A 25,304-nucleotide genomic window follows, 5' to 3' on the forward strand; every position below is an offset into this window, starting at 1 on the left:
AAGGTAAGAAGGGAAGGGCTATGTGCATCGGTCGGAGCGAATCACTCCTCAGTGTCTCCCAACGTCAAGGTCCAACTCTGATTGGAAGAGGATGGCATCAGACTGCTGAGATGCGAGGTACACACTCTTGACTGTCCTACTTACTGGTAATACGCATGCCCCCCTCATTCCTTATGGGCTCCCTCCCCCTCTCTCATACGTTGTCCAGCTTGTTTTCTAGCAAACGCAGCACACACACATACACACAAAAAACTTACGCTACTGCAGTCCCCCCCTTTTTTTATTTTTGCCTCGACCACCAAAGAAGGGCTATTCGATTGTGTTTTTCTAATACCAAATAAAAGGGGAGGCGAAAACGAGAGACATGTGGGCCCCAGACACAGCGCTGCCGTTGCGCTCAGCGGTCGCGCTGTTTCGCGTCGCCGCCGTCGCGGTGGTCGTTTGCTTGCTCATGTGCAGCACAAACCGCGTGGTGGCGAGTCACTCTTGGTCCGAGGATACAGTGTGGTCTCCCGCTCCTGGCTGCACTGGCAACAACGCTGCCGCCAACAACGAGAGTGGACAAGTGTGGGTGCTGCTGACGGACCTCAGCCACACCACCATGACGAATGCGTCTCTTCTAGAGGCGATCACGGCCTTCATGACGAACACGTCTGCGCCGCACAAACATCTGACCGCACTGCTCCGCCCCTCGCCGATTATCTGCGACACCGGTGGGAATCTCATCACGGCTCTGAGTGAAATCACGGAACTGCTCAAGAACCCGCTCACCTTCCCGAGCGTCCTGTTCCTGGCCGACACAACGGATGTCTCTGTGTCAGTGGTAGACATGTTGCGGCAAGAGGACAAGACCTCGGAGATTCTTATTATTTCGGCACTTTCATCGAACATTCAACTCTGCGACCCCAACACGAATCTCCGAACGATTTGTATGGTGCCACTCGACATGATGAATGTCCGTGGACTGCTCGAGGTGGTCTCGAATCAACTCGAGTGGCACTCCATGAGCCTCGCTTTCAGCAACAACGGTTACGGAGGTGGTGTGAGCAACACGGTGACATCGCAGGTGCAATCGGCGTCTACCACACCTACTATAGTCGCACAAACATTCATGAACAGCGCTGCATCAGCAGCAGAGGACGATGCCGTGGTCGCATCGCTCATCAAGCACCACGCACGAGGTGTGGGCTGCTTCCTAAGTGGAGCGGAGATTCTCCGCCTGCACGCGGCCGTGGAGCGTAACCAGCAGGCTGCCCAGCGCGTCTTTCTGGTTGGCTCACGCGAAAGCCTAAACGTGCTGCCAAATCTCACGGGCGACGTCAACACAACCGAGACGCCTTGGGGTGCCCTCTTTGTCTCTGCTTACACGCCCCCGGTGGAGCTTGTCAGCCAAGGCTTTTTCCCAGATTCACACGGCACCGCTGTGGATGATCACAGCGCCTTTGTGCTGAGTCACCTGCTCGACGGTCTGCTGATGCTCGAGGCTGCCGAGGGGGCGATCCACAACATGACTGCGCTGCGTGCCACTCGGTTCAAGGGATACACTGGCAAGGTCGCCTTCGACTCGGTCTACTACCAGCGCGTCGAGGCTGTCTTTTCCCTTATCACGGCGAGTCGCACGGTTCAAAAACCGCTCGTGACGTGGAGTCTGAAGAACTACGCTTCCCCAGCGACGCAGGGCAACCCAAACCCCAAGGTGACAAGTGCTATTGTGAAGGCCTCACCCCTGCGGGCGGCAAAGATCTGCATGACGTCGCCCCCCAGCTGTGCGTTGATGCACAGGCTGATGGCGATGCTTTTTGTGCTCACGATGTACAACCGAAACATCTCGGACAGCGACGGCGAAAATGTCTTCAACTTTTACCCCGTTGCCGTCAACGCAGGCGCTAGCGGCGTCACGGGGCTGGCGTCGCTGATCCCGATGGCGCGGACGTGCACGGTGCTCACAGGACCAGGTTCCGGCTCGGTGGTCACGGCGTTTACCCCGGTGGTGAACGAGTTCCAGATCCCGCAGCTCGACTACGGCGTTTCAAGCGACTACCCCACCGACAACCCGTTTGTGTATCCGTTTTTTTCGCGCAGTCTCCCAAAGAACACTTTTGCGGATCGTGCGGTAGCAGAAATTTGTGCGCACTACGGGTGGGAGCGCGTGATCATCATCACCTCCAATGACCAGTTCGCCACCTCGCACGCACGGACGATGGAGAAGACGTTACGGCAGCAGAACCTCTACGTGGAGACGACATATAGCCTTTCCGACAGCAACAACTCTACCTTAGCGGAGTGCATGGCGGACATCTACGCGAAGCGGGTGAGTCGCATCATCATCATCACCAGCGCATTCACCGACGCACAGGCGAAAAACTTTTTCCGCATCAGCGATCACCTCACGTATATGCGCCAGTACATTTTCTTCATGGATGCCTCTCTGTGCAACGCCGCTGAATTCCCAGAAAACGGCGAGGCGCTGCGTCGAAAACTTCCGAGCTCCATCTGCATCTACCCCAACGTCACACAAGCACGCTTAGCAGAACTGAACGCACTCTACCAAAGTAGTGACTACTCGACGACGCGGCAGGAGATGCGCAAGCTCCTGAGTGATGGCGGCTTTCTTTCCTCGGTGGAATCATGCGACACGAGCACTATTAGCCCCTATAGTGGCTTCGCCGTGGACGCAGGTTACGTGCTGATCGACTCTGTGTCCCGCGCTTTCTCTGCCAATGTCTCCCTCAGTGTTCCAGCTCATTTGCTGCCGTACATTCGCAGCACGTCCATCGACAAGTTCACAACGAACTGCACCATTGATTCCACTGGCAACCGCCTTTACGCGATTTACTCGATCGATATTCAACTCTGGGACGGCAGTACTCTCTTTATCGGCACCTGGGATTCGAAGGTGATGCCGTCACTCGGCATTACGGAGTCGTCGTTTCTCTGGCTGACGAACAGCACGTCAACACCACTCGACACCTTCCGCGACGCCACCTTTGTCCTCGAATCAGCCCTCTTGGTGTCTCCGGGGACTATCGTTGTTTCTATTCTTGGTTTTATCCTCACAATCGCCGTCTTCTATTTCTGCTATCGCCACTACCGCATGCAAAAACTTATTGAACAGGCGCTTGAAGCGAATCAGTTTCCCGTAACGGACGAGGAGCTTCGTCGCCTGCGAGGCATAAAGGACGATGTGTAGACGACCCAAGAGGGAGGGAGGGAGGGAGGGGGGGGGGGGGAAGGGGCGCTGATGCGCGCGTGCCGTACGGCACCGTCAGTCTTGCTGTTGGGTGGATAAAATGGGAGGGAGGAAGGAAGGGGGTGCTGGAAGTAGTTCTGGTACGGCTGTCCCCTACCGCTGATGCTGCTGTTACGCCCCCCCCCCCCTCCTCTCAGCGTCTCTCTCTTTTCCTTCTCACGGCATCTGTTCCGTCGAATCGTGTGTAGCAGCAGCATATTCGTTATGTTTTTTGTTCTCTTTCTGTTATTGTTGTTGTTCGCACTCATTGCCCCCTTTTTATTTTCACAATATATGTGTATGTATACATACACACATATACATCATCTTCGCTTCGCTGATACGGCAGTGGTGTCTACTCTCCTCGTTTTTTTTTGTTCTTGTTTGCTTAGTCGCCGCTCCTGATTTTGTCACGGACAAGTCCGTGTGCCGTAGTGCACTTGATCTCTGTGGTGGGGCACGTATGTTCGCCGCGAACAACAACACCAGCACCCTTCACTTCATCCTCCCACAACTGTTTGTGGTCCAACCAGGAGCGCCTTCTCCCGTGTCTCTGTCGTGAAGCCGCCTTGCTGTGGAGTCAAAGCGCCGGGAACCGTCGTATTTGTTCCCCCCCCCCCCTCCCGTTTTCCCCAGCATTTCTCCGGCGTGACTGTGTGTGTGTGGTGGTGGTGGTGGTGGTGGCGGTGGCGGGAGGGGGGGGGCTAGTTGCTGTTTTCCTCCCTGCACTACCCATATATTTAGAGAGGAGCAGGTACCCCCGCCCTCCTCTCTCTTCTCCCTGTGTCCCTCCTCGTCCGACATGCACGCACTCACCTTCTCCAGATATCGTTCCACTCTTCCCTACACTACTCCCTCTCCTCCCCTTTGTATCTCTTCCCCCCCCCTCTCGCCACAATAGATACGATAGAAAGTAACCGGCATGTTAAGAGAGGTGCTCTGTACCCCCTCCCCCTCCCCCTGCGCCCCTTAGCTCCCATCTCGAAGCTTTCGTTTCCCTCTCTTGGCAACCCCCCCCCGCCCCGCCCTCACACAGAAACAGACTCACCGCCTCTATCCTCCACCCTTTCCATCTTTTCTCTCCTTCTCTCTGTGTGTGCCGGTGCGGCGTTGGCGTGCTCGCGTGCTAATCGATCACCTGCGGCCACATTGTCTCCCTGTCGCTGGTTTGAGGGCTCCTTCGTGGTTCTCTCTCTGTTCCGTTCAGGAGCGTGGGTTGGAATTGCCGGCTCGTTCTTTTTTGTTCGAGCAGTGCTGCGTAGACCCCCACCCCCTCCCCCTCCTACACACACACACACACACACCTGCCATGTCTTGCAGCCTCAGCACGTTTCCTACCACGAGACAGGCGTGCCCCACCGCCACCGTGTCTGCGCTGCGTGCGGCCGTCGAGCGGCTGCAGCAGCCGGACGCCACGGCAGCTGGTGGCGTGGATACGCGTCGGCCCAACTATCTACTCGATGTTCCTGTTAGCGCCATCGACGTCGATCGCTGGGGAAAAAAGTGGCAGGAGGCGATCACTGCACTCTCCTCGTCCTCGCCTTCTTTCGGCGTGAGCACCAAAGAGCATCTACACTTCCAGCATGCCTCGTTGGCGTACGCAGCGCTCATGGCCAATGGCGAGGCGCCAGGCTCCGCGGGCGCCGTGTCGATGCGGCACCTGGCGCCCTTTCCTCCTTTCGTGTTCTCTACCGTCAAGACGCTCTCAATGACGCAGCTGCTGAGGATGCGTCGACAGTGGCTGCCGCACCGCCAACGGTTTGCCGTCCACCAGCAGCGCATGGGCTTCCTAGACGCTGTACTTAGCCACGCGGTCGTGGCCCTCGTTGGCCCGGCAGGCAGCGGTCGCACGCTGCAGGTGCCCATCGTACTCTCCGAAACGGAGGTGCTGAAGCGGCGGCGGCTCATCATGGTGAGTGCCAACGCTGCGTCTGCGAGGCTCACGACGATGCGGCTGCGCGAAGAGCGTGGCGAGGACGTGTCGTGCTCCCGCACGGTAGCGTTAGCCATGCCGAACCATAACGAAGTGACCGAGAGCACGAGCATCGTAGTTACCACCGCTGAGGTGATGCTGCGGCAGTTGCTCTGTGACCCGTGCCTAAATGATGTGGGTTGTGTGGTTTTTGATGATGCTCATCTGCGCAATGAGTCGACGGAGTTGTGTCTCGCACTGTTGCGGGATCTTTTAACGGTGCAGCAGCAGTGGGAGCACCAGCGTGGCGCGGCAGCCGTATCTGCAGCGGCCTCGTCACCGGGTGGGCTCACAGCTGGCACTGATGCAGATGCACCGCCATGCACCGATGTTGTGCAGAGAGGCAAACTGCACGTCGTGTTGAACTGCCCCAATGAGGCCTGCGCGACGACACTCCTCTCCTTCCTTGCGCCATCACGATGCAGCGCAACGACCTTCGCGTTGCAGGCGAATCCCGCAATTGTGACGCCTACCACCACTTTGTTCTTGGAGGAGGCGGTGCAATGGTTGCTCAAGAGCGAGAAAGAGGGGAGCTGCCTTGTCGGCGATAGCGCCGCGATGGAGGCGGCCCTCCTCTCCTATGCCGAAAACGTGGACGCGGTGGCGCGCATCATGGCTGCTGCGGACGCCGACTTTGCTCACCCGGCAGCCTTTCGGCGGTATTGGCTGCCGCTGATTCTGCAGTGCGTCGATGAGTTCGACAAAGCTGACCGCCAGGCGACTGGTGCAATAGAGGCGCAGCGCTCGTCGCCGCTCTCAGCGATCCTCATTGTGGTGCCCAACAACCACTACGTCTACAGTGTCGCCAACGCCGTTCAAGAGGTGCAACGGACTTCGGCAGAGGGCGACGCAGCAGCGTCGCGGATATGCACGGCCCTTGCAGAAGACTCGCCCTTTTCGGAGTTCACAGCGGTTGCGCAGCGCACTGTTGTGAAGAATGCGCACCAGCGCTGGATCATCGTCGCGACAAGCGAGCTCAGCCAGTCGGTGCTGCCATCCTGTTTGGATGTGGGGCTGGTGGTGGACTGTGCGCGCAACGGCTACACGACGGTGGACACGACAACCATGGCGGACACTGTGGTGATCGAGTACAGCACCATCGCCCAGCTGCGTCATCGGCGTAAGTTGGCCAAAATGACAACGCCATCTGCCGCCGGCGGCAGTGCACGCACTTCACCGGTGGTGATACAGTTGATCCCCAAGTCCATCCTACACGGAGCACACCACCGTCGTCTGAGTGCCGACCCCGCCCAGCACATTGTTTTTCGTCTTTCCTTCAGTCGATACGTGCAGTTATATCAAGTTTTGCAAGCACGTGAGGAGGCGGCGCTGTCGCAGCGAATGGCTTCCGCCCCCGCCGGAGGTGGCCACGGGAATGGTGTTGGTGGTGCACCCTCGTTGGCCACTAAGGTGTCCGCCATTCTTGCCTCACATCTCATTGGCGTACCCGCTTCGACAGCGACTCGGTACGAACCGCTGCGGAGGATTATGACTTCGGTGGAGTCGTACCTGCGCGCTGCCGGTCATCTCGCAGTCCACAATCTTCCCGGCTCTCCTGCGATGGGTCAACTGGTGCTGCAGCCAATGGCTGTGCTCTGCTTGTGTCTTCCCGTACCTATGCAAGTCGGGCGGCTTCTTATTGCTGGTAGCCTGCTGCGCCCTTCTCTGGCGGCCGTCACGGCAGTGGGTGCGTTGTGGTGCTGTAGCGATCTGCTGTCCTTGCATGGCGCCAGAGCCGTCCGCGCGGCGGATGCGTCGGAGGCTTCACGTGAAACCGTGGAGGAGCTGGAAGCACTCTTGACCGAGGCGCGGCTCTTCTTCTCGCGCGACTCCCTGAGTGACGTTGTCAGCGCCTTTAACGTTTATCAGATGTGGTGCTCCACAAAGGGCAAGGGAGATGCCGAGCGTGATTTTTTGGACGAGTGCGGCGTCGCTCGCGAGGTCCTGCAGGCTGTCTTCGACACTCAGGTGCAACTCTGCATGTTGGCACGCACCTATGGGCTCGTGCTGCTACCCAGCGGAGGGGACGGTAACACACGCGCCAGCGCTGAGGAATCTGGGGCAGAGAGAGCTTTACGGCTATGCGTGATGTCGGTGCAGGACGCGACTGCCAGCAACGTGGAGCAGGTGTCGAGTGCACTCGGGGACGCTATGGCGGTCTTGTCTGCGGAGGCGGCCATGAGCCGTACCCTTCACGCGTGCATCACGGCCGCACTCTATCCCAGCTCCGTGGTGCCGACAGGCGACAACGGGATCGGCTTTTTGTACGACGGCGTTTCCACTGCTGCCGTTCACAGTGCCGGTGGAGACGGTGAATCCTCCGGTGCCGGCGGGTCTCAGCCACCACCGGGTACCGGGAGACGGGTGGCAACGTTTAGTGTCGACTGTGTCCTCGCAGATCCGGCGCAGGGTGCCAAAGGGGCAGGCAGACCATTTTTATTTCTCTCCAAGTCTCTTGCGGACGCGGCCACTCGCGAAGCAGCTGCGATTCCCACCTCGTCCACGGTAGCCGCCACGGTTGTGGAGCAGGTGGACCCGTTGCATGAGGCAGCTGCCGTTGTTTTCTGCGGGCATTTCTACGAGCGCGCCCGCAAGGCACCGGCGCGTTGCCGCGGCTGGTCGTCGATGCTGACGAGTCGCTGGCGCGAAACTCGGCGCGCGCGCGCGCTGCCACCGGTCTCGCAGCTGCCCCCAACGCGCATTTCTTTACAGTCATACGATACCGTGCACTGTGACCAAGTCATTGGCATCATGGACCAAAATCTCTCTTTCACGATGCGGGCCACGACAGCGAAGTGGCTGCAGCAGCTTCGCACCCACGTCAGAGTGCATCTGTCCGCATTGGCACGTGGTGTTGCCAGACCGAGCAAGGGCGGGTCACTAACGGAGACATCGTCCGCGCTGGCGGCTGAGCTGGCGGAGGCGTGGGAGTGGTGGGAGCGCCGTCACAGGGAGGGCCGGAATTGGCTGCGTGAAGAGCGAGTGGTTGTAGTGCATCAGCAGCAGGAGAAGGAAGACGCGGTGGTGGTTTCGGACGGTGATGAGCAGAAGCGGGCGGCGTCGGCCGCCAAGCTCGCAGCGCTGCGCCAGCGTCTCTTCGGGTACTACGAGTGGCAGATTCGACCTGGCATTCCTGCTGCTGTGATCCTCCCGTCCAACGCGGAGCGGCAGGCGTTTGCCAGGAGCGCCGCAACGGCTGGGGCTGCAGGTGTGAAGGGGAGCCACGACATCGGTAACGGCGTCGGCGGCGTCGCGGCGGGTGAGGTCGATGACGACAACGACGGTGCCGGGGAAGGAGCTGGTCGCGCCCAGTCCACGTACTCGGGCAAGGTGCCACCCGCGGATGTTGACCACATCTTCCGTCTGTGTGTGAGAAGTGTGGCCGCCAAGGGCACCCGGGAAGCTGAGGCGCAACTGCTGCGTGATAACCCGGATGTCTTTGGATTCCTGAACCCTGAGGATGAGTTTCACGAGTACTACTTGTACCTTCTTCGGCAGACAGCACCGGACATGGAGGTCCTCGGCGACAACCTGGAGGAACTCATCGCCTTCCTTGAAGGCCTCGAAAGCGAGTTGCGCAAGGAGCTAGGGTTGCCGGACCCCGACGTGGCAGCACCGGGGGACGCCGGGGGAGTAGTGGGCGGGCAAGGTTACGGTGAAGACGGCCCGGGTGCTGTCGGTATTTGGGGTAGTGACGGTACTGGAGAGGCCAACGGACAGTGGAGTTCCGCCGGCCCATTCGGCGGCGGCGCCTACGCAGTGCGTGACGTCCCAGTTGGCGAGGGTGACTTGGACAGTGACGGTGACGAAGGGGGCTTGCAGCTGGAGTCAGCTGCAATCAACCTCAAAAAGAGCGCTGGACCTACATTGGCGGAGAAGATCGAGGAGGCCAAGCGAGCCCAGGCGAGCGCGGCACCAAAGTCGAGCAATTCGACCGATGGGACAGCACCTGTGATCGCTACGCCTGCGGTGCCGATGCCTATGAGCGTGCCCGCGATGCAACCATCGGTGAGCGGCAACACACCGTTTGTATCCACCAACGCAGGTGAGACGCTCGCGGACAAGTTGCGCGCCATGCAAATGAGTGCTTTAGGCAGGCCTCTTGGCGGTGCTGACGATGTCGAGCGAGTGCCGTTCGCGACACAGCCAAGTGCCACCTCGACGAGCCTAGAGCGGGAGCCTGCGACAACTTCTGGTGTGTTGCCCCCGCCGCCTACGGCAGCCGACTTGCTCGCCGTCATCAACGGCAGTGACAACTCGGAGGCCGCGCACCCAGAGCATGCAATCGGCCTCGGTCTTCAGCAAGCCCCGCCAACGGCTGAGGAGCTCATGGCTTTGTTAGGTACAGCGCCACCCGCTGCGGCAGCCACGGATCCCTTCGCGTCCACCAATAACCGTGGGAGCGTCACGAGTGCTGCGACACTGCCGTCTGCAACGATTGCCGCGATTATGATGGGGATGCCCGCAACGCCTCTCCATCGGCCTCCGCCGGCAATCCCTGCCAAGGCTATCGAGGAGCGGCCACCATCCGTGCTGGTGTACCCTGTACCGGACATTCGCAAGTACGGCAACGTGCGCCTGCTCCTGGCCAAAAGCCTAAGCGATTCCCTTAACATGCGCGTGGGTCCAACCACCATCGTCGGCCACGTGGCACGCATCGATGTCCCCAACCGTAACGTTGAGGCGCGCGCGTTGGCGTTGAAGAAATTCATGTGTGGCGACACTAAGATCACTGTGCATCTCTTCAAGAACGACCGCATCATCGATGACCCAGAGCGCCAGGAGCGGGAGCGTCGCAGGCGCCGCGATGAGCTGCGGCAGGAAGAGGCGGTGCGACATGTGGAGCAGCGCCGTCGCACAGGTGCCTCCGCAAGTAGCGACACGTCAGGCGGTGCGACCGCTGCTCGTCGCACCGGCGACATTGCCACCGCTTACACCGCAAGCGGGGGCATCGACCCCACAAGCCCAGAGGCCTTCAACGATCCCAGCGCCTTCGGCGTGGATGCACCGGTGCCGATCCCGGTGGTTGACGCGACTAAGACCGCTCCAATGAACATCGGTGTCCTCTCATCGTCGGAGGACGACAACGATTCTGATGAAAGCAGCAGCTCTGAATCGTCGTCTGGGTCTCTCTCTGAGTAGCGCCCGCTCAGCGACAACGGGACCCCCCCCCCTCACCCCCCTTCTCCTGCTCCAATGGGAGGGGAGGGGGTGAGGAAATCGAGGATGGAGTAGGTAGAGAAACCTATTTCGATGGTGTGCTGTGCCAAAAAAAATGTGTTTTTTTTGGTGCGTGAAGGGACACGCCCCAGCGGCGGAGCGATTATGTGTGTTTCTTTTTTTTTTGCTGTTCGTAATCCTCAAGTATTTTTCCGGGTACCGCCACGCGTGGGGTGGGGGGTGGGGGTGGGGGGGATAAGACTAGTCGCATACAAGCGGGACATGAGTACACTTCTCACCTCCCCCTTCCCTCCCCCCCCCCCACACACACACACCCTACACACCCTACACCCCAGCAGACCATAAGACTTCAGCGTTATACCAGGGGACAAACACCCTTGAAATGAGGACGACGCTCAAAAGGATCGAAGACAAGCGAAGTCCGCGTTAGAATCGTAAGCGAAGTAAAATGAAAACCACATACACACACACACACAGAGAAACAAACACGATGATCCCCACAACGCCCGCGGATGCTTTGGAGGACGGCGATGAAGCAAGCCTGTAGCTCATTCTCGTGAGTGAGTGATGCCCTCTCTTGCTCGGATGGTTGGTGGTTTGCGCGCCCTATGCTTGCTTTCCGAGTGGGAGCCCTGCTACTCCTAGCGAACTCCAGAAGCTTCAGATCCTCTCTTCACCTCCCACTTCCACCCCCGCTTTCCCCGGCCCCCTCTCCTCCTCCTCCACCACCCTCGGCGATGACACTCGCAGCAGCAGCACTTGCTTGGTTCGCTACCTCGGCGTGACTGTGTGTGTGTGTGTGTGTGTGTGTGTGTGTTCACATCTTTTTTAGGCCCGCACCCCCCCCCCCCCCACCCACCCCCCTCCTGCCTTGCAGTGTTCTGTGTCGGTGGGTGCCGCACCGAACGTTGACTCTGTAAGCGCCTCTTCAGAGATGGACGACTTTTCTACAATGTCCGCCTCAAGCCGTGACGTCAACAAGGTGCAGATAGGCTATCACCGGGCCGAGAACACCGAAACAGTGAGCTCTCCGCACACGTATGCGTACAGTAGCGGCAAAAGCGTTCCCTCCACCACCAAACCCGATAAACCGACTGTGTCAAACATTCGAATTGTGTCTGCGGTCTCCGGACTGCCATTGTCCTCCCTCGCCGCCAAATCGTTGGTGAAGCGGGAGAAAAACGAGGAGTCGGGCACGGCGTCGATGGCCGGTGGGGCCTCGTCCTCGTTGATGCTGTCACCCGGTGCTCCGGGTAAGGCGCAGACGACAGTCGACGGGTTCCCTTGGTCGACGCGGCGGGTGGAGCGGATGTCGTTTGAGATGCAGAACGTGAGTCCTCCCATTGCGAATATGTTCCGTCGTGTACTGACGACGGAGGTGCCGACGCTGGCGTTCGACCGTGTTCTGATAGAAGAAAACGATAGTCCGGTGCTCGACGAGATTTTGTCGCATCGCCTCGGCCTCATTCCGGTGGCGGGTCCGGTAGGGAAAATGCAGTACATCACGGAGAGCAATCAGGCGAGCTTTGCCAACCTCGATCCGAAGCGTGTGCTGCTGTTTGAGCTCGACGCCACCGGAGCCAAGGATGCCCCCGTGACGCCGGTTTACAGCCGGCAGTTGCAGTGGGTGCCGCTGCCAGGGCAGGACCAGCGGGGCGGTGACGTGGCCGGCGGGGTTACAGGGGCTGAGGAGGATTCTGGCGCAGTGGAGGCAGCGAATCACGGCGCAGACGAGGATGACAATGCGGTGTTCCTTGTGCACCCCGATATCCTGCTCGCCAAACTGGGCCCTGGTCAGCGTATGAAGCTAAAGGCGATCGCTGTGAAGGGTTTAGGCGCGGTGCACACCAAGTGGAGCCCAGTCTCGGCGTGCTACTATGAGATGAAGACTTCGGTTGAGCTATGTGAGCAGCTGACTGGCTCAGCGGCAGAAGCGCTTGTAAAGTGTTGTCCCGCGGGTGTCTTTGGCTACGAAGGTGGCGAAAAGGGAGCTGCAGCTGTGGTTGTGGCGCCAGAGAAGTGTACTCTGTGCCGTGAGTGCCTGCGCAGCGAGGACACAGCTGCGGCGGTCGCCGCCGGTGAGAACGACCGTGTCCGCCTTCAGAAGGATAAAACCCACGTCATCTTTCACATTGAAAGCGTGGGCCAGCTGCACCCGGCTCAGATCCTGCGCGTCGGGCTCCGCCTCTTCGCTGAGCGCTGCCGAACACTCGCGGAGATTGTGCAGTCGACCGAGGTGCATGTGGTGGATACGAACGCCAAATCACTGGAGCATTGAGGGAAAGGCGAAAAGAGCACTGGAGAGCCGGAGAGGGGGGTGGGACGGTGGGGTGGGGGGTTAGAAGCGAGCGAGACCTAGGTGGTGAGGAGCGAGGAGGGTGACCATGTCAACAAGAGTACAACGGCTTGGCGCCATACACTGCTCCGTTCTGTGTCCTCCGCCCCCTTGCCTGGTACTGCTGATTTTGCCCCCCCCCCCCCTTTTTTTTTGCCTTCCCTCTCCTGTTCCTCTTATAATATCTAATTGTCTTTGGGGGTCCCCCCACCCCACCCCATCCCGCTCCTTCGTTGTCGTGCTGAGGAGAAACTCTGGGAGAAGAAAGCGACGGTGACATGTGGGGTTACCTGATTTTGGGTGTCTGTCTCTGCCCCCTCACACGATGTTGTTTCCGCCTACTATTGTCTTTTTTGTGTGTAAGTGGGGACGGGGGGGGAGACCTCACGGTTGTATAACGTGTAAAAACAAATGAACGTCGGAAGCGGCACTCATCACGAGCTGTCCGTGTGTACCGCTCTGAGAAAAGACCCTGATGGATTCACACGGCTCTGCGTAACGAGATCGCCTCCTGACCACTGATCGAATTCTGGGTAGCATAACCTTCGGGGCTCGAGGGGGGGGGGAGGGAGGGAGGGAGGGAGGGAGGGGATGACCAACGGTGTACGCTTGTCAATGGCAACCGGACTCTTTTAATGTGTGTGTAGCACTGGAGAGCACGTGTCCTGCACACGTACCAGTGAGTGTCTCTCCGCGTCAAAAAAAAACAACCTCGGTGTGCGTTTGATGCAGCATTGACCTGGTGACATCTCCTCCTCACCGTCTGCACCTCTATTCCCCACTTTTTGTTTCCCTGCCTCTGTTTCGACAAACATCGCTGCTACTCCCTCCCTCCCCTCCCCTCCCTCCCTCCCTCCCTCCCATTTGGCATGTTCAAGACAGGGAGAACGTCGAAGCTCACAAATGACAAAGGGAAAAGGCCGTAATCCGGGTGCCAGTGGGCTTGACAAGCACCTCAAGCGCAAGACTCACCTGGAAAGATCGCAGCCCAAGTCCCGCCAGCATCTCGGTCAGCTCGAGAAGCACAAGGATCACGTTCTCCGCGCAAAGAAGCGCAAGGTGAAAGTAAAACGCCTCGAGGCGATTAAGCGCGCTGTCGCGCAGCGCAACCCCGATGAGTTCAACATTGGCATGACAAAGGCGGTGATGGACGTGGCGAGTGGCCGGATGAAGCAGCGCCGGGCCCGACTGGTTGAATCGGATCGGAAAAAGGACATGCAAAAAACGATGGAGCACAACCAGCGCAATGTGCAGTACCTTGAATTCAAGGCTCAGGCGGACCAGCAGCGAGCCACCGAACTCCTCAATGAGGCGGCGGCAGCGGCGCTCACATCCACTGCCCCGCAGAACAGGCACGTTGTATTTGTCAACTCCGCGGAGGAATTTCGTAGCTTCGACCCGCTCAAACACTTCGACGCGACACCGGAGATGATGCGGCAACACCCGGCGGTGCGCGGCCGCATCAGCGTCCTGGAGAAGACGGTGATGCCAGACGAAATTCTGATGAGCGGCGGGCACCAGATAAAGTCAGCCGCGCAGAAACGTAAAGAGCGGCGCGAAGTTCAGGAGAAGATGCGCCGAAGCGGTGCCGACGCCACCGCTGAGACGCGTGCCGCTTTTGTGGAGCGCCTGCGAGCCAAGAAGGAGCTGAAGCAATACCAATTCACTGATTTACTCGACGACGTAAAGCGCGAGGACGGGGTGACCACCTGCTCACCAAAGAACGCCCTCGGCGATGACGGCGTCCGCGAAGACGAGTCCGCAGAGGACGAGGTGACGCGGCTCCTGGAGTGGCGCCGCGAACAAGAACGCCAGGCAGCGATGGCGACGGCGCGGCAAGTGCGCGAGGTAGGGCAGCGCATGCAGCGTAGCAAGAGTCTCACCGCGTTAGCCAAGAGTATACGCAGACAATCTCAAGGTATCAAGCGTCAGATGGAGCAGAGGCGTGAGAGTCGCTTCATACCGGGTTTGGTGCGGCGTTCTCGGTGACAGAACAAACGCCAATCGACTTCTTTGGTGCGGGTGTGTCCAAAGGCAATCACGTTCCGCTGCTAGAAAGCGGGGGAAAGTAGGGTGGCTTCATCCAGACGAATCTTCCGTTTTCTTTCCTCTTCTGGCGTTCCATGTGTGTGTGGTGTGTGGTGGGTGGGTGCGTGTATGTCTTTCATCGATACAAGTAAGAGGAGGTGACACCAGCGTTCACCCTTGGCAGGGGAAAGTGTTTGTTTGTTTGGTTGCCTTTGTGTTTTTGTTTTTTTTTTCCAGCGGGTGTGGAGTTACTCTCGTGCCACACGTGCGCCCACGCCTACATTTAACTCGCCCTCCCCTCCCCTCCCCCCCTCCCTCCGTCCCTCTGCTCTTTCCATCCCGGCGCCCCCCTCCCCCCCTCACGTGCCCATCGCGCTGTGCCATACAACACCAAACATGCGCTGCACTCATGTCCACTGGGCTTACCGCAGGGCACGGCTCCGGAGTCAAAACTCTGCCCACGCACCCCCCCCCCCCCTTCCCCTCGCCCTCCCCCGCACTCACCCACCCACTCACCCCTACACGGTAGGTACTGGGACTCCTGTCACTGCCTGGAGTTGTTCGGCATTGGCGAGGGTGGGTGTGGATTGGGGGCATGAATGACTTCTCTGCAAAGTGGGGCTTCGACCCGTACTAGCGAGTGTGTTGGGCCAGACAAAAAAAAGGGGAAAGCTGGGGCACATACGATCCCCGTGCGGTTTTGCATCGCAGCATCCAAGACCTTCTCCTGCCACTCTTCCTCGACTAAGCAGAGACCTACCTAACATAAGAAAGCAAAAAGAAGAAAACACGAAGGAGGAGCCGCTCACGAGCTGGCACCCCATCCGCGTAGGTCTGCTGTGTCTCCATGGCTGTTGTCCTCCGCCCGGAGCACCCCCGGGTATACCTGCACACCACCGTAAACTATGATTGAATGTCCACGCAGCAAAATAAGGAAGTCTGCACGCCGCGCATGAACGCATTCAAGTACCTCATGGCTCTCCATGATTGTCGCTCTTGTTTATCTTGTCCCTCAATCAACCCATCCGTTCCGCATGCCTGCCCCCTTTTTTTTGCGCGTTTATGATGCCGTCGGCCACTTCCACGGGACGGGTCGTGTGGTGCGTGTGTGTGGAGGGGATCTTCATCCGGCCCCAATCCCGCTCCTCCCGATTTGTCATGTTGACTTTTTTATTTCGACGGTAAAAAAGGAAATTTTCAAAAGCGCTGCACAACACAACGAAAACAACAACAAAAAAACAAGCAAACCATCTGCACAAACGGAGTGAATAGAAACACTGCAGGCAGGTTGTGGGAGTTGCATTAACACTCGAACGAGTTTTTTTTTGTTTTGCGGGGGGTGCACAGCGACACGAAAAGCAGCAACTCTGTGTGGAAGCGCACGACATTTTGTGTGCTTGTGTGTTTGGTGTATTCGGGCCAAATTACGGTTTGCGTGTGTGACCTCGTTTTTTCATTTGTTTAGCCTACACTCATTGTCTTTGTTGCACTACAGTTTCTCCCTTGTCCTGTCATACTCTTGTGCTCATCCCTTCATTTCTGGTGGGTATTTCCCTGGCCCCTCCCTCCCTCTCCAATATTCGGTTCCCCAACGCTTGAGGTGGGTGTGTGCCAGTGTGGAGTAGAATTGCCTCATTCTTGTTTCCGAGCGGGCAATCCGCATCACTCGAGGTGAGCTGGGAAAGGGGGGGGGGACGTTGTGCCTCTGGAAAAAAAAAGTGGAAGCGAGAAAAGCAGGTAACGGGTGCTTGAAGACTCCGAAGAGAAAAACATCGCGCGCCTGTAGTGAGACAGAAGTATTAACCTCTTCTTTGAAACAAGCAAACATCTATCTATATTTATTTATTTATTGATTTATTGATTGATTTATTCGAAGCAGACAGGAAAATCGAAAGGAAAAGAGCAGTTCTTTTTTTCCCCTTTGACACGCGAGGGTGCATCTCTCGCTTCCAGCGGTCCCCCCCCCCCCCCCCCCCCCCACACACGACACATACACACTCCATTCTCCTCGAACTTTTAGACTTTTTTGTTTGTTTTATTTTCATCTTCGTTGTTCTCTCTTTTTTTTGTGTGCTTGTTCTTGTTGTGTTCTCCCCCTAGTGTGGTGGAAGTGTGTTTTATTTTCGTTGCTTGGGTGTGTATACCGTCACCACTTTTTCTTTTTTTTTCACCATCATTTTGTTTTGTGTTTGTGCTGCGTGTGTGTGTGTGTGTGCTGGGTGCATTGTGCCAAGAGTTAAGACAGAGGATTTCCAAAGGAGGACGCCATGCAAGGATCCACGTGCGACCGTTCACGCCGCAAGGGCGCGCCATTCAGCTCGGTCTCGGCGCGTCACCCCAGCCGCCGCCCAAGCATTGTTTCCACCACCTCCATCTCTGCATCAAACTCTGCGCGCGCCACATCTGCCCGTGGCTGCTCCTCGGCGTCGACGAGCGCCCGTCGCCCTCGAAATGGCGTAGGCAACAGTGTAACAGACACCGCGTTGCCAGCGCCGCAGTCGCAGTCCAATGCCATGAAGGTGTACATTCGGGTTCGCCCCTTCAGCGAGCGAGAAATTTCACAAAAGACGGGAACGCATAGCACCGTGCGCATCGACGCGCAGAATCCCACTCAGGTGACCATCTTGGACCCATCACGGGGATTTCGCCCTCTCACCACACACCCGTTTGCGCGATGTTTCTGGTCCGTCTTTGCAAAGGATGAGAAAGTACTGCTAGACAAAGTGGACGCATACTTGACGGGTGGCATGAACTCCGCTCGCCGATCTCGCGCGCAGTCGCTCCTGACGGGACAGACCCTGTCAAGTTCTCTGCGGCGCGGCACGCGCGCAGTTACAAATGGGGAAGCAGCCCAGGCCAGTTCCACGGCCTACGACGGCGCTGGCTCCGCGCCAGTCATGGTGGACGCCAATGTGAGTCACCCGCCGTATGCGGGGCAGGAACAGGTGTACACGCACGTTGGCAGGCCCATCGTGAGCAACACGCTCGATGGGTACAACGGGTGCGTGTTTGCCTATGGCCAGACAGGCAGTGGCAAGACCTTCACGATGCTGGGCTATGCGCCGAGTAGGAGCGACATTCAAGCCCGCCGCGAGGCGTGCGCCAGCGCGACCAACCTCGACGGAAGCACTCCACTTAACGGCTCTGAGGAGCTGTTCGAGAGTGACGACGGCGACGATGTGGTGGACAAGAGGGGGCTAGACCCCAATGAGCTGCAGGGCATCATCCCACGCGCGTGCGCGGACCTGTTCGACGGCCTCCGCGCGAAGCGCGCCAAGGACTCCGACTTCACATACCGCGTGGAGCTGTCATACTACGAGATATACAACGAGAAGGTCTTCGACCTGATCCGGCCGCAGCGCAACACGGACCTACGGATTCGCAACTCGCCCAACGCCGGCCCGTTCATCGAGGGCCTGACATGGAAGATGGTGTCCAAGGAGGAAGACGTCGCCAGCGTGATTCGCAAGGGCATGCAGGAGCGCCACACGGCTGCGACGAAGTTCAACGACCGCAGCAGCCGGAGCCACGCCATCCTGACATTCAACATTGTGCAGCTGTCGATGGACGACTCCGACAACGCGTTCCAGATGCGCAGCAAGCTGAACCTGGTGGACCTTGCGGGGTCTGAGCGCACCGGCGCGGCCGGGGCCGAGGGCGACGAGTTCCACGACGGCGTGAAGATCAACCAGTCCCTGACGGTGCTGGGCCGCGTCATTGACCGTCTGGCGGATCTCTCGCAGAGCAAGGGAGGAGGGGGCCTCAACGTTCCTTATCGCGACTCGAACCTTACGTGGGTGCTGAGCGACTCGATTGGCGGCAACAGCCAGACCTCTATGATTGCCACCATATCGCCTCATTCACTCAACTACGAGGAGATGCGCCAGACAATCATGTATGCCTGCCGCGCGCAGCAGGTGCTGAACAACGCTCGCCGTAACGTTGATCCGATGGTGTTACAGCTGCGAGAACTGCGCGCTAAAATTGCAGACTTGCAGTTGCGGCTGAAGGAGGCGGGTGGCAGCAACTACACGAACGAGTACGTGCACGGATTAGAGAAGCGTGTAAAGGAGCTCGAGTGGCAAAATGGTGATCAGGCGCGGTGTATCAGTCAGCTACGCGCGGAGCTGGAGAGCGCCGGCATCGCGGACCCGACGCTGGCCGGGAAGTCCTCCATGAGGGACGACGCAGGTAACGCCGATACAGGTGACGTGGCTGCCAGTGCCAAGGATGGCCGCGGGAGTATAAGCGGCTTGACCTACCGGCGCACCAACGAGCAGCTGCAATCGGAGTTGACGTCGGCGAACAGAGAGGTTGTGAGGCTGCAGTCCCTCATGCTGGAGACACAAAAGGCAATGACCAGAGGCAAGATTGCTATTGACGCCGAAAAGACCATCGAGACTCTCCAGGCAGAATGCAGCATGTACCGTAGTGTCCTTCGCGACTGGGAGGGACATCTGAACCAGTACAACCTCTACTATTGGCGGTGGACCACCGACAATATCTTCGGCACCTTTGAGGACAAGATGAACGTGCTGCTGCGACAGTGCCAGGGTGTCATGATGGACAAGGACGCCTACGTGATGGACGCCCTGAGCCACGGCGAAAGTGAGCAACTGCGCGAGACGGCGAAACTCCAGCGCCAACACCACGCCGAGGTTTCTGCCCTGACAGCGCAGCACCGGGAGTCGATGGAGAAGCTCCAGAGGGAGTACGCGGCCAAAGAGGCAGAGAGGGCAAAGCGGCAGAAGGAAGTGTCAAGTAGCTCCGAGTCGCGCATGCAAGCCCTCCAGGAGTCCTTCATGCAGGAAAAGCGTCGCTGGACGCAGGTGAGCGATAGCATGAAGCTAGTGTATGAGGAAAAAATCGCGGCGATGCGTACCGAGTACCAGAGTAACCTGAAGCAACTGCGGGAGTCACTAACAGCAGCGCCCGCTGATCGCCAGCGGCAGGGCTTCTCTCTGCAGGAGCTGCAGGAGGTACATGAAGCGGACATGAAAGGCATAGAGCGTGATAGGGAGCGAGAGCGCCAGCGCCGCGAGGCGGAGCTGGAGATGGTCAAGAAACAAATGTACACAGAGCTCTCGCGCAAGGAGGAGCAGGTGGCCGCGCGGGATGCACAGGTGCGGAGGGCGGAGGAGGAGGCATCGAAGCTGCGTCACGACAATTTGAAGCTACAGAGCGATCTGCGTACCAAGGAGCGGCAGTTGGCCACAAAAATCAAAGATTTGCTATTGAAGCAGGAGAGCATGATCGCTGTAGTAAACAGCGTCGTGGATGACTACGAAAAAAATCCGACAAACCTCGAGAAGGACATCGAGATTCTGCGCACCTTCGTCAGCGACACGGACTATGCGGCCTTTCGAGCGAAAGCAAAAGAAATGGCATTCCATGAGTCGGCGAGTCGACGGGCGTCGGCTCTGATACGAAATCCCACTTCCGTCGACGAACAGCGCAGTCGAGAAGTGGAAGACATTCGCAGCACGATTGAGATGATGCGCAAAACACGCAGCACCCAGCAGGCAAACCTGCAGCAGGTTCAGCAAGACGTCTACGAGCAGCTCTCGCGGAGCCGTGGCTTCGAGGTTGGCGCTGGAGTCGAGGATGGGTCGGGTTAATGGCGACCCTGCTGGTAACAAAAAAAACGGCCACGCGGGAGTCTAGAATAGGCGGGGGACTGCTGTGCTCCAAAAAGAAAAACGCGCGTGTGTGTGTGTGTGTGTCTGTGTAGGACACTCGTCTTGCACCTCTCTTTGCCTCTTTCTCTTACGTAGACCGTCTCGACCCCCTTCACTAGACCCCGCATGTGTGATCTCCTCATCACTCCGAGCTGTTCTGGACGTGGCAAGACGTCAGGCGAGGTGGGGGGGGGTGCGCGGAGGGAGGCTGTCGCTTGAAACGTTCCATTTTATGGAAACAGCACACCTTCGCAGTCCGCCTCGTCTCTTTGCCTCTTGCTTCCTCGACGATAAGGGGGGGGGCACCCCCTGCGTTCTGATTTAACCTTCCCTCCCTCCCTCCCTCCCCCCCAAAAAAAAAAATCTTCTCCACATTTTGATTGTTGCCCCCATCCAGCCCGTCTTTTTTTTTTTTGGACGACTGCCTCCTGATCTCACTCAACAACGTTTTTCTGTCTCTTTTTCCCCCTCCTTTTTTTTTTCATTACTACTGTTATCAAAAAATATATATATACATCTATTGTTCAAATAGCGTTCTGCACGATGCCTCGAGGGGGTGTGACATCCCCCCCCCCTCTTCCCCCAAGTCGACTGATCACCTCACATTCTCAGCCCTCTGAAAAGAGTATCCGTGGCGTGGTTGCTTCTCAAAAAAAAAGGTGGGAGTGACGAGCTGATTGGCACATGTGTATTTATATATATATATATGTGTGTGTGTGTGTTTGTACGACAGGAGGCCTGTGCCATCTCTGCCTTCCGGCCCTCTCTGTACGCCGTTCTCCCACCCTACCTATCCCCTCGCGCTTCTCTTGCCACAGGCTTACAAGGTATCATCACACATAACTTCATGTTCGGTTTGTTCATGCATGTGCGTGCGGGGGCCGGGGGCATCGGGCTTTTTCCTCTTCTCACGGCGGAATCAACACAGTGACCCAATGCAATAAGCAACGGGCCTGGTTGCACACCGCTGGACTGACTTGTTTGGTTTTACTACTATTTTGGATTTCACGGCTGGAATCCCGTTTTCGCTCTACAGAAGATCGTCGGTCTCCCTGGCCTATGAGCACCTAGCCGCTCGCTAAAAGGACGGGGAGGGGGGGGAGGGGAGGGGAGGGGAGGGGAGCGCGAATGCGGTCGTGTAATCGGGATGATTTCCCGGATGTTCGAAAAAGCGAAAGGGGGTCTACTCATCTTTTATTTTTGTTTGATGCGGACATTTAACAATTTCTGTGGCGAGCGTTGTGGCCCAACCTCTGTCTGTTTCTCTTGTCGTTCTCCCCCTTCCCCCTTGCAGCCGCTTTGCTTCTACCTTTCTATCGGTCTGCCTAGGTGTGTATGTATTTTGGTTCACACCGACGTCGTAGAGTGGCTCCCTGCCTCCTCCTTTTTTCTTTTTTTTTTTTGGGGGGGGGAAGGGAGGGAGTAGAGGGCCTCTGATTCCTCGTTGTCGTTGTCCAATATGCCCTGGGGATGTACTCTGTCCACTTGAACGCCACCCCTTCCACCGCCACCACCGCTGCTTCTCAGCCCCCCCCCCCCAAATCCTGCGTCTCCCTCTCCGACTCATCTCTCTCTCCATAGAATCTTCCTCCGTTCTATTCCCACTACATCCACGTACACCTCTCATTTTTATTTTTTCGTTCAGATATCGTCAGTTCATTCGTCCTTTTTTTTTTTGCTGTTGTTTTGTTGGTGTCATCCTCAACAGCAGCGCCTCTACTTGTGAAATAAGCGCGTACATCTTTGTGTGTGTGTGTGTCTTTACAATAATGGACATGTCTCACCCTCTTTCCGATCCGTGGGAGGGCAAAATGGTTCGAAGCGAAGCCTCAGTGCTGAGTACCGGTCGAAGCCCCACTTTGCGGAGAAGCCATTCATGCCCCCAATCCACACCCACCCTCGCCAATGCCGAACAACTCCAGGCAGTGACAGGAGTCCCAGTACCTACGGTGTAGGGGTGAGTGGGTGGGTGAGTGCGGGGAAGGGGGAGGGGGGGGGTGCGTGGGCAGAGTTTTGACTCCGGAGCCGTGCCCTGCGGTAAGCCCAGTGGACATGAGTGCAGCGCATGTTTGGTGTTGTATGGCACAGCGCGATGGGCACGTGAGGGGAGGGGGCGCCGGGATGGAAAGAGCAGAGGGACGGAGGGAGGAGGGGGAGGGAGGGGGGCGAGTTAAATGTAGGCGTGGGCGCACGTGTGGCACGAGAGTAACTCCACACCCGCTGGTAACAAACAAAAACACAAAGGCAACCAAACAAACGGGACCAAAAGAAAAAACAAAGTGGAACACGTTTACGGCCGTCGTGTGTTTTGTCCAAAGGGTGTGCACGAGTCGGCGCTTCTCCTGTTTTTTTTTGTTGTTGTTTGGCCTCCCCACCGTTTTACTGCACCCTTTCATCTTTTCCTTCGTTGTGGGGGGGGGGGGGGGGGGGAGATGAAATAATATCGAACCCAAACGGTGGACATGTTGTGGTGAGAAGGCCTATGATGGCCCTGTTCCCCAGTATCTCGGTCACTCCCCCCCCCCTCCCCTCCCCTGCGGCTCCCAGTTGCACGCGGACGCTCGGGTGGGCACCGCTTTTTTTGTGTGTGCGTCCTGTACTGAGGCATTTGGATGGTTACCAGCAAACTTAGCACTGACAACAACAACAACAGAAAAAAGAGGGGCAAGAAGAGCGCTAAAAAAGTGTATGTCAGCTGGCATATGCATTTTGACGTTCTCAACGTGACCGGCAAATGAAGGAAGGCTGCTGGGCTGCTGTACAGAGATGCACATTTTTTTTTAACGCTTGCTCTGGTGACCGCCTCTTTTCTCGGAGCTATTCTGGAGAGTATTTGAAGTTTCTGTGCTCATGGAGCCACAATGGCCGTGAGTGCGCAGCCGGTCCACAGATAGGGGGCCACTCAGAGCCGAGCACACGGGGTTCGACTCATGGGGAGACTGACTGTATCAGCGCAGTGCACATCTCATTCACACACCGTGCGCTTTCTTTGATCTTGGCGCAGATCACCTTGAGGGAGTAGGGAGAGAGAGAGATTGTAAGAAATGCTCGTATTAGTTTGTACTCGATTATCCCAACTTTTTTGCTGCCCCCTCACCTTTCTCGTTTCGCCACCTCACACCTACCGCTGCTTGTATATATCACTGATTCCTCGATATTCCTCCTCCCCTTTTTTTTCCTCCCTAACGCGTCTGCCCTGATCCCGACACGCACACACACACACAATTCACAGATCAGCAGCAACCCTCCAGAAAGCACTTTCACCGAAAAGAAAGCACAAGAGTGGCACCGCTTCTTTCATCACAGACACCTACCAAAACACGTTGAAGCTGAACTGCACTGTTGCTGTGTGCTTCTGCTTTTTGTGTGTGTGTGTCCGTGTGTGTGCGGTCTATCCAACTTTGTTCCAGTACCCCCCCCCCGGCATCCCTCCGGTTTCTCGCCCCCTTTAGGTTGTGCCGCTCTGCTCATTTAAACAGCAAAACAGCTTAGCTTCACACCCGCCCTGCCCCCTCCCTCCCCCTCCCCCTCTTCCCTCCTGCCTCATTCCACCATCTTCAGATTTGCACGCCACGCCTTCACTCGCAACAGCGTAACAGCGAACAGCGACCAAATCTGTGTGCCTTTGCGTACCCGTGCATTTTTTTTTACCGGCTCATCTTTTCGTGTGTGTGTGTGTGTGCCGCCGCCTTTACGTATACAAAAAAAAATCTCTGAATTCATCTGAAAGTGCGAGGGTGTGTGTGTGTGTGTGTGTGTCCCACTGATCCGGTGCGCTTTGCCACTTGTCGTCCAGTCCACTGGTAGCAATCCCCCTTCTCCTCTCTTGTCTTGTTTTTTGTTTTTCCTGACATTTTTCCTCGCTCTGACTGTCTTTCCTGTCTTTGGTTTTTTTTCTCTGTGTGTGTGTGTGTGCGGAAGAGTGTGTGTGTGCGTGTGTGTTTCGCCTCTTTTCGCTGCTATATATATATATATAATTTATTTCCCAATGTTGTGCCCCACCCCTTCCTTGCTTCCCTCCCTCCCATCTTTGTGATCATCTTGTCCTGCACACACACACACACACGCACACATACCTACACATAGAGAGACATATACACACGTGTGTGTATGTGTGTGCTCATTGTGGTGTGTCTCTTTTGCTGAATTTCTTTTTTTTTGTCTGGAATTCTCACAACGAGTGCGCCCAAGCACCTGCCTTTGAAGGCGCTCCCCACCCTCCTTTCCCTTGCTCTTTCTTTGTCTCTGTGCGTGCGTGCGTGGGTGCGTGCGTGGGGAGGAGGGTGTTTTGGGCTGGACACATCCGTATCCAGATCGACTGCACTCTGGATCTTTTTTTTTTCGAATCTTTTCTTGTGTTCCCTCAGGGAGAAATCGGAACACCATCAAAGGTGGATCCCGTTATTCACCACGAAACAAAAATACAAGCAAACGCACACAGAAGCAGAGAAACAACGAAAATAGAGAGCATGACGAAGCGCAGCTTTGTGTTCTAAGCTTTTTGGAAAACGTTTTTGTGTGCATCTCCGCCCCTCCCCCCTCCCTCCCTCCCCCTTGCCTCCTTCCCCCCCCCCTGCTTTTCCCTTTCCCAAACAGGCGAAAGAAAAACAAATGCTGTCTCCTCTTTCGGCTCGTAACTCACGGCGCACCAGCTTGGCTGGGCCGTTGTCGGCACGCCGCGCAAGCGTCTCCTCGCACAGTGCCCGCCCCGTTTGCGCCTCGGTTCCCCGCAGTCAGCGGAGCGACTCGGTTAGTGTCACACCGACGCGGTACCGCCAAGAGGTCTCGGCCAGTGCTCGCAAAAGGCGCAGTGAGGCCTATGACTCTTCAGGGGCCACCAAGGCAAATGCCATGAAGGTGTACATTCGTGTTCGCCCCTTC

The 25,304-nt window shown here is 57.3% G+C and overlaps 5 protein-coding genes across 5 annotated transcripts; all 5 read left to right on the plus strand.

Annotated features, from left to right (window-relative positions):
- Positions 1-364: 364 nt before the first annotated feature.
- On the plus strand, positions 365-3,190 carry JKF63_05783 (uncharacterized protein; the record flags this gene model as incomplete). The annotated part of the gene is made up of 1 exon (XM_067901737.1): positions 365-3,190. The coding sequence occupies one exon, from the start codon at positions 365-367 to the stop codon at positions 3,188-3,190; it is 2,826 nt and encodes a 941-aa protein (XP_067757763.1).
- A 1,348-nt stretch (positions 3,191-4,538) lies between these two features.
- JKF63_05784 (uncharacterized protein) lies at positions 4,539-10,343 on the plus strand (the record flags this gene model as incomplete). Its single annotated transcript, XM_067901738.1, has 1 exon — positions 4,539-10,343. One exon carries the CDS (start codon positions 4,539-4,541, stop codon positions 10,341-10,343), a length of 5,805 nt encoding a protein of 1,934 aa, XP_067757764.1.
- A 991-nt stretch (positions 10,344-11,334) lies between these two features.
- Positions 11,335-12,660, plus strand: JKF63_05785 (uncharacterized protein; the record flags this gene model as incomplete). The annotated part of the gene is made up of 1 exon (XM_067901739.1): positions 11,335-12,660. The coding sequence occupies one exon, from the start codon at positions 11,335-11,337 to the stop codon at positions 12,658-12,660; it is 1,326 nt and encodes a 441-aa protein (XP_067757765.1).
- A 960-nt stretch (positions 12,661-13,620) lies between these two features.
- On the plus strand, positions 13,621-14,706 carry JKF63_05786 (uncharacterized protein; the record flags this gene model as incomplete). Its single annotated transcript, XM_067901740.1, has 1 exon — positions 13,621-14,706. One exon carries the CDS (start codon positions 13,621-13,623, stop codon positions 14,704-14,706), a length of 1,086 nt encoding a protein of 361 aa, XP_067757766.1.
- Positions 14,707-17,012: 2,306 nt separating this feature from the next.
- On the plus strand, positions 17,013-20,363 carry JKF63_05787 (uncharacterized protein; the record flags this gene model as incomplete). Its single annotated transcript, XM_067901741.1, has 1 exon — positions 17,013-20,363. The coding sequence occupies one exon, from the start codon at positions 17,013-17,015 to the stop codon at positions 20,361-20,363; it is 3,351 nt and encodes a 1,116-aa protein (XP_067757767.1).
- Between the last annotated feature and the right edge of the window lie 4,941 nt (positions 20,364-25,304).

The sequence above is a fragment of the Porcisia hertigi genome, chromosome 19 (genome assembly GCF_017918235.1).
Source record: "Porcisia hertigi strain C119 chromosome 19, whole genome shotgun sequence".
NCBI lineage: Eukaryota > Euglenozoa > Kinetoplastea > Trypanosomatida > Trypanosomatidae > Porcisia > Porcisia hertigi.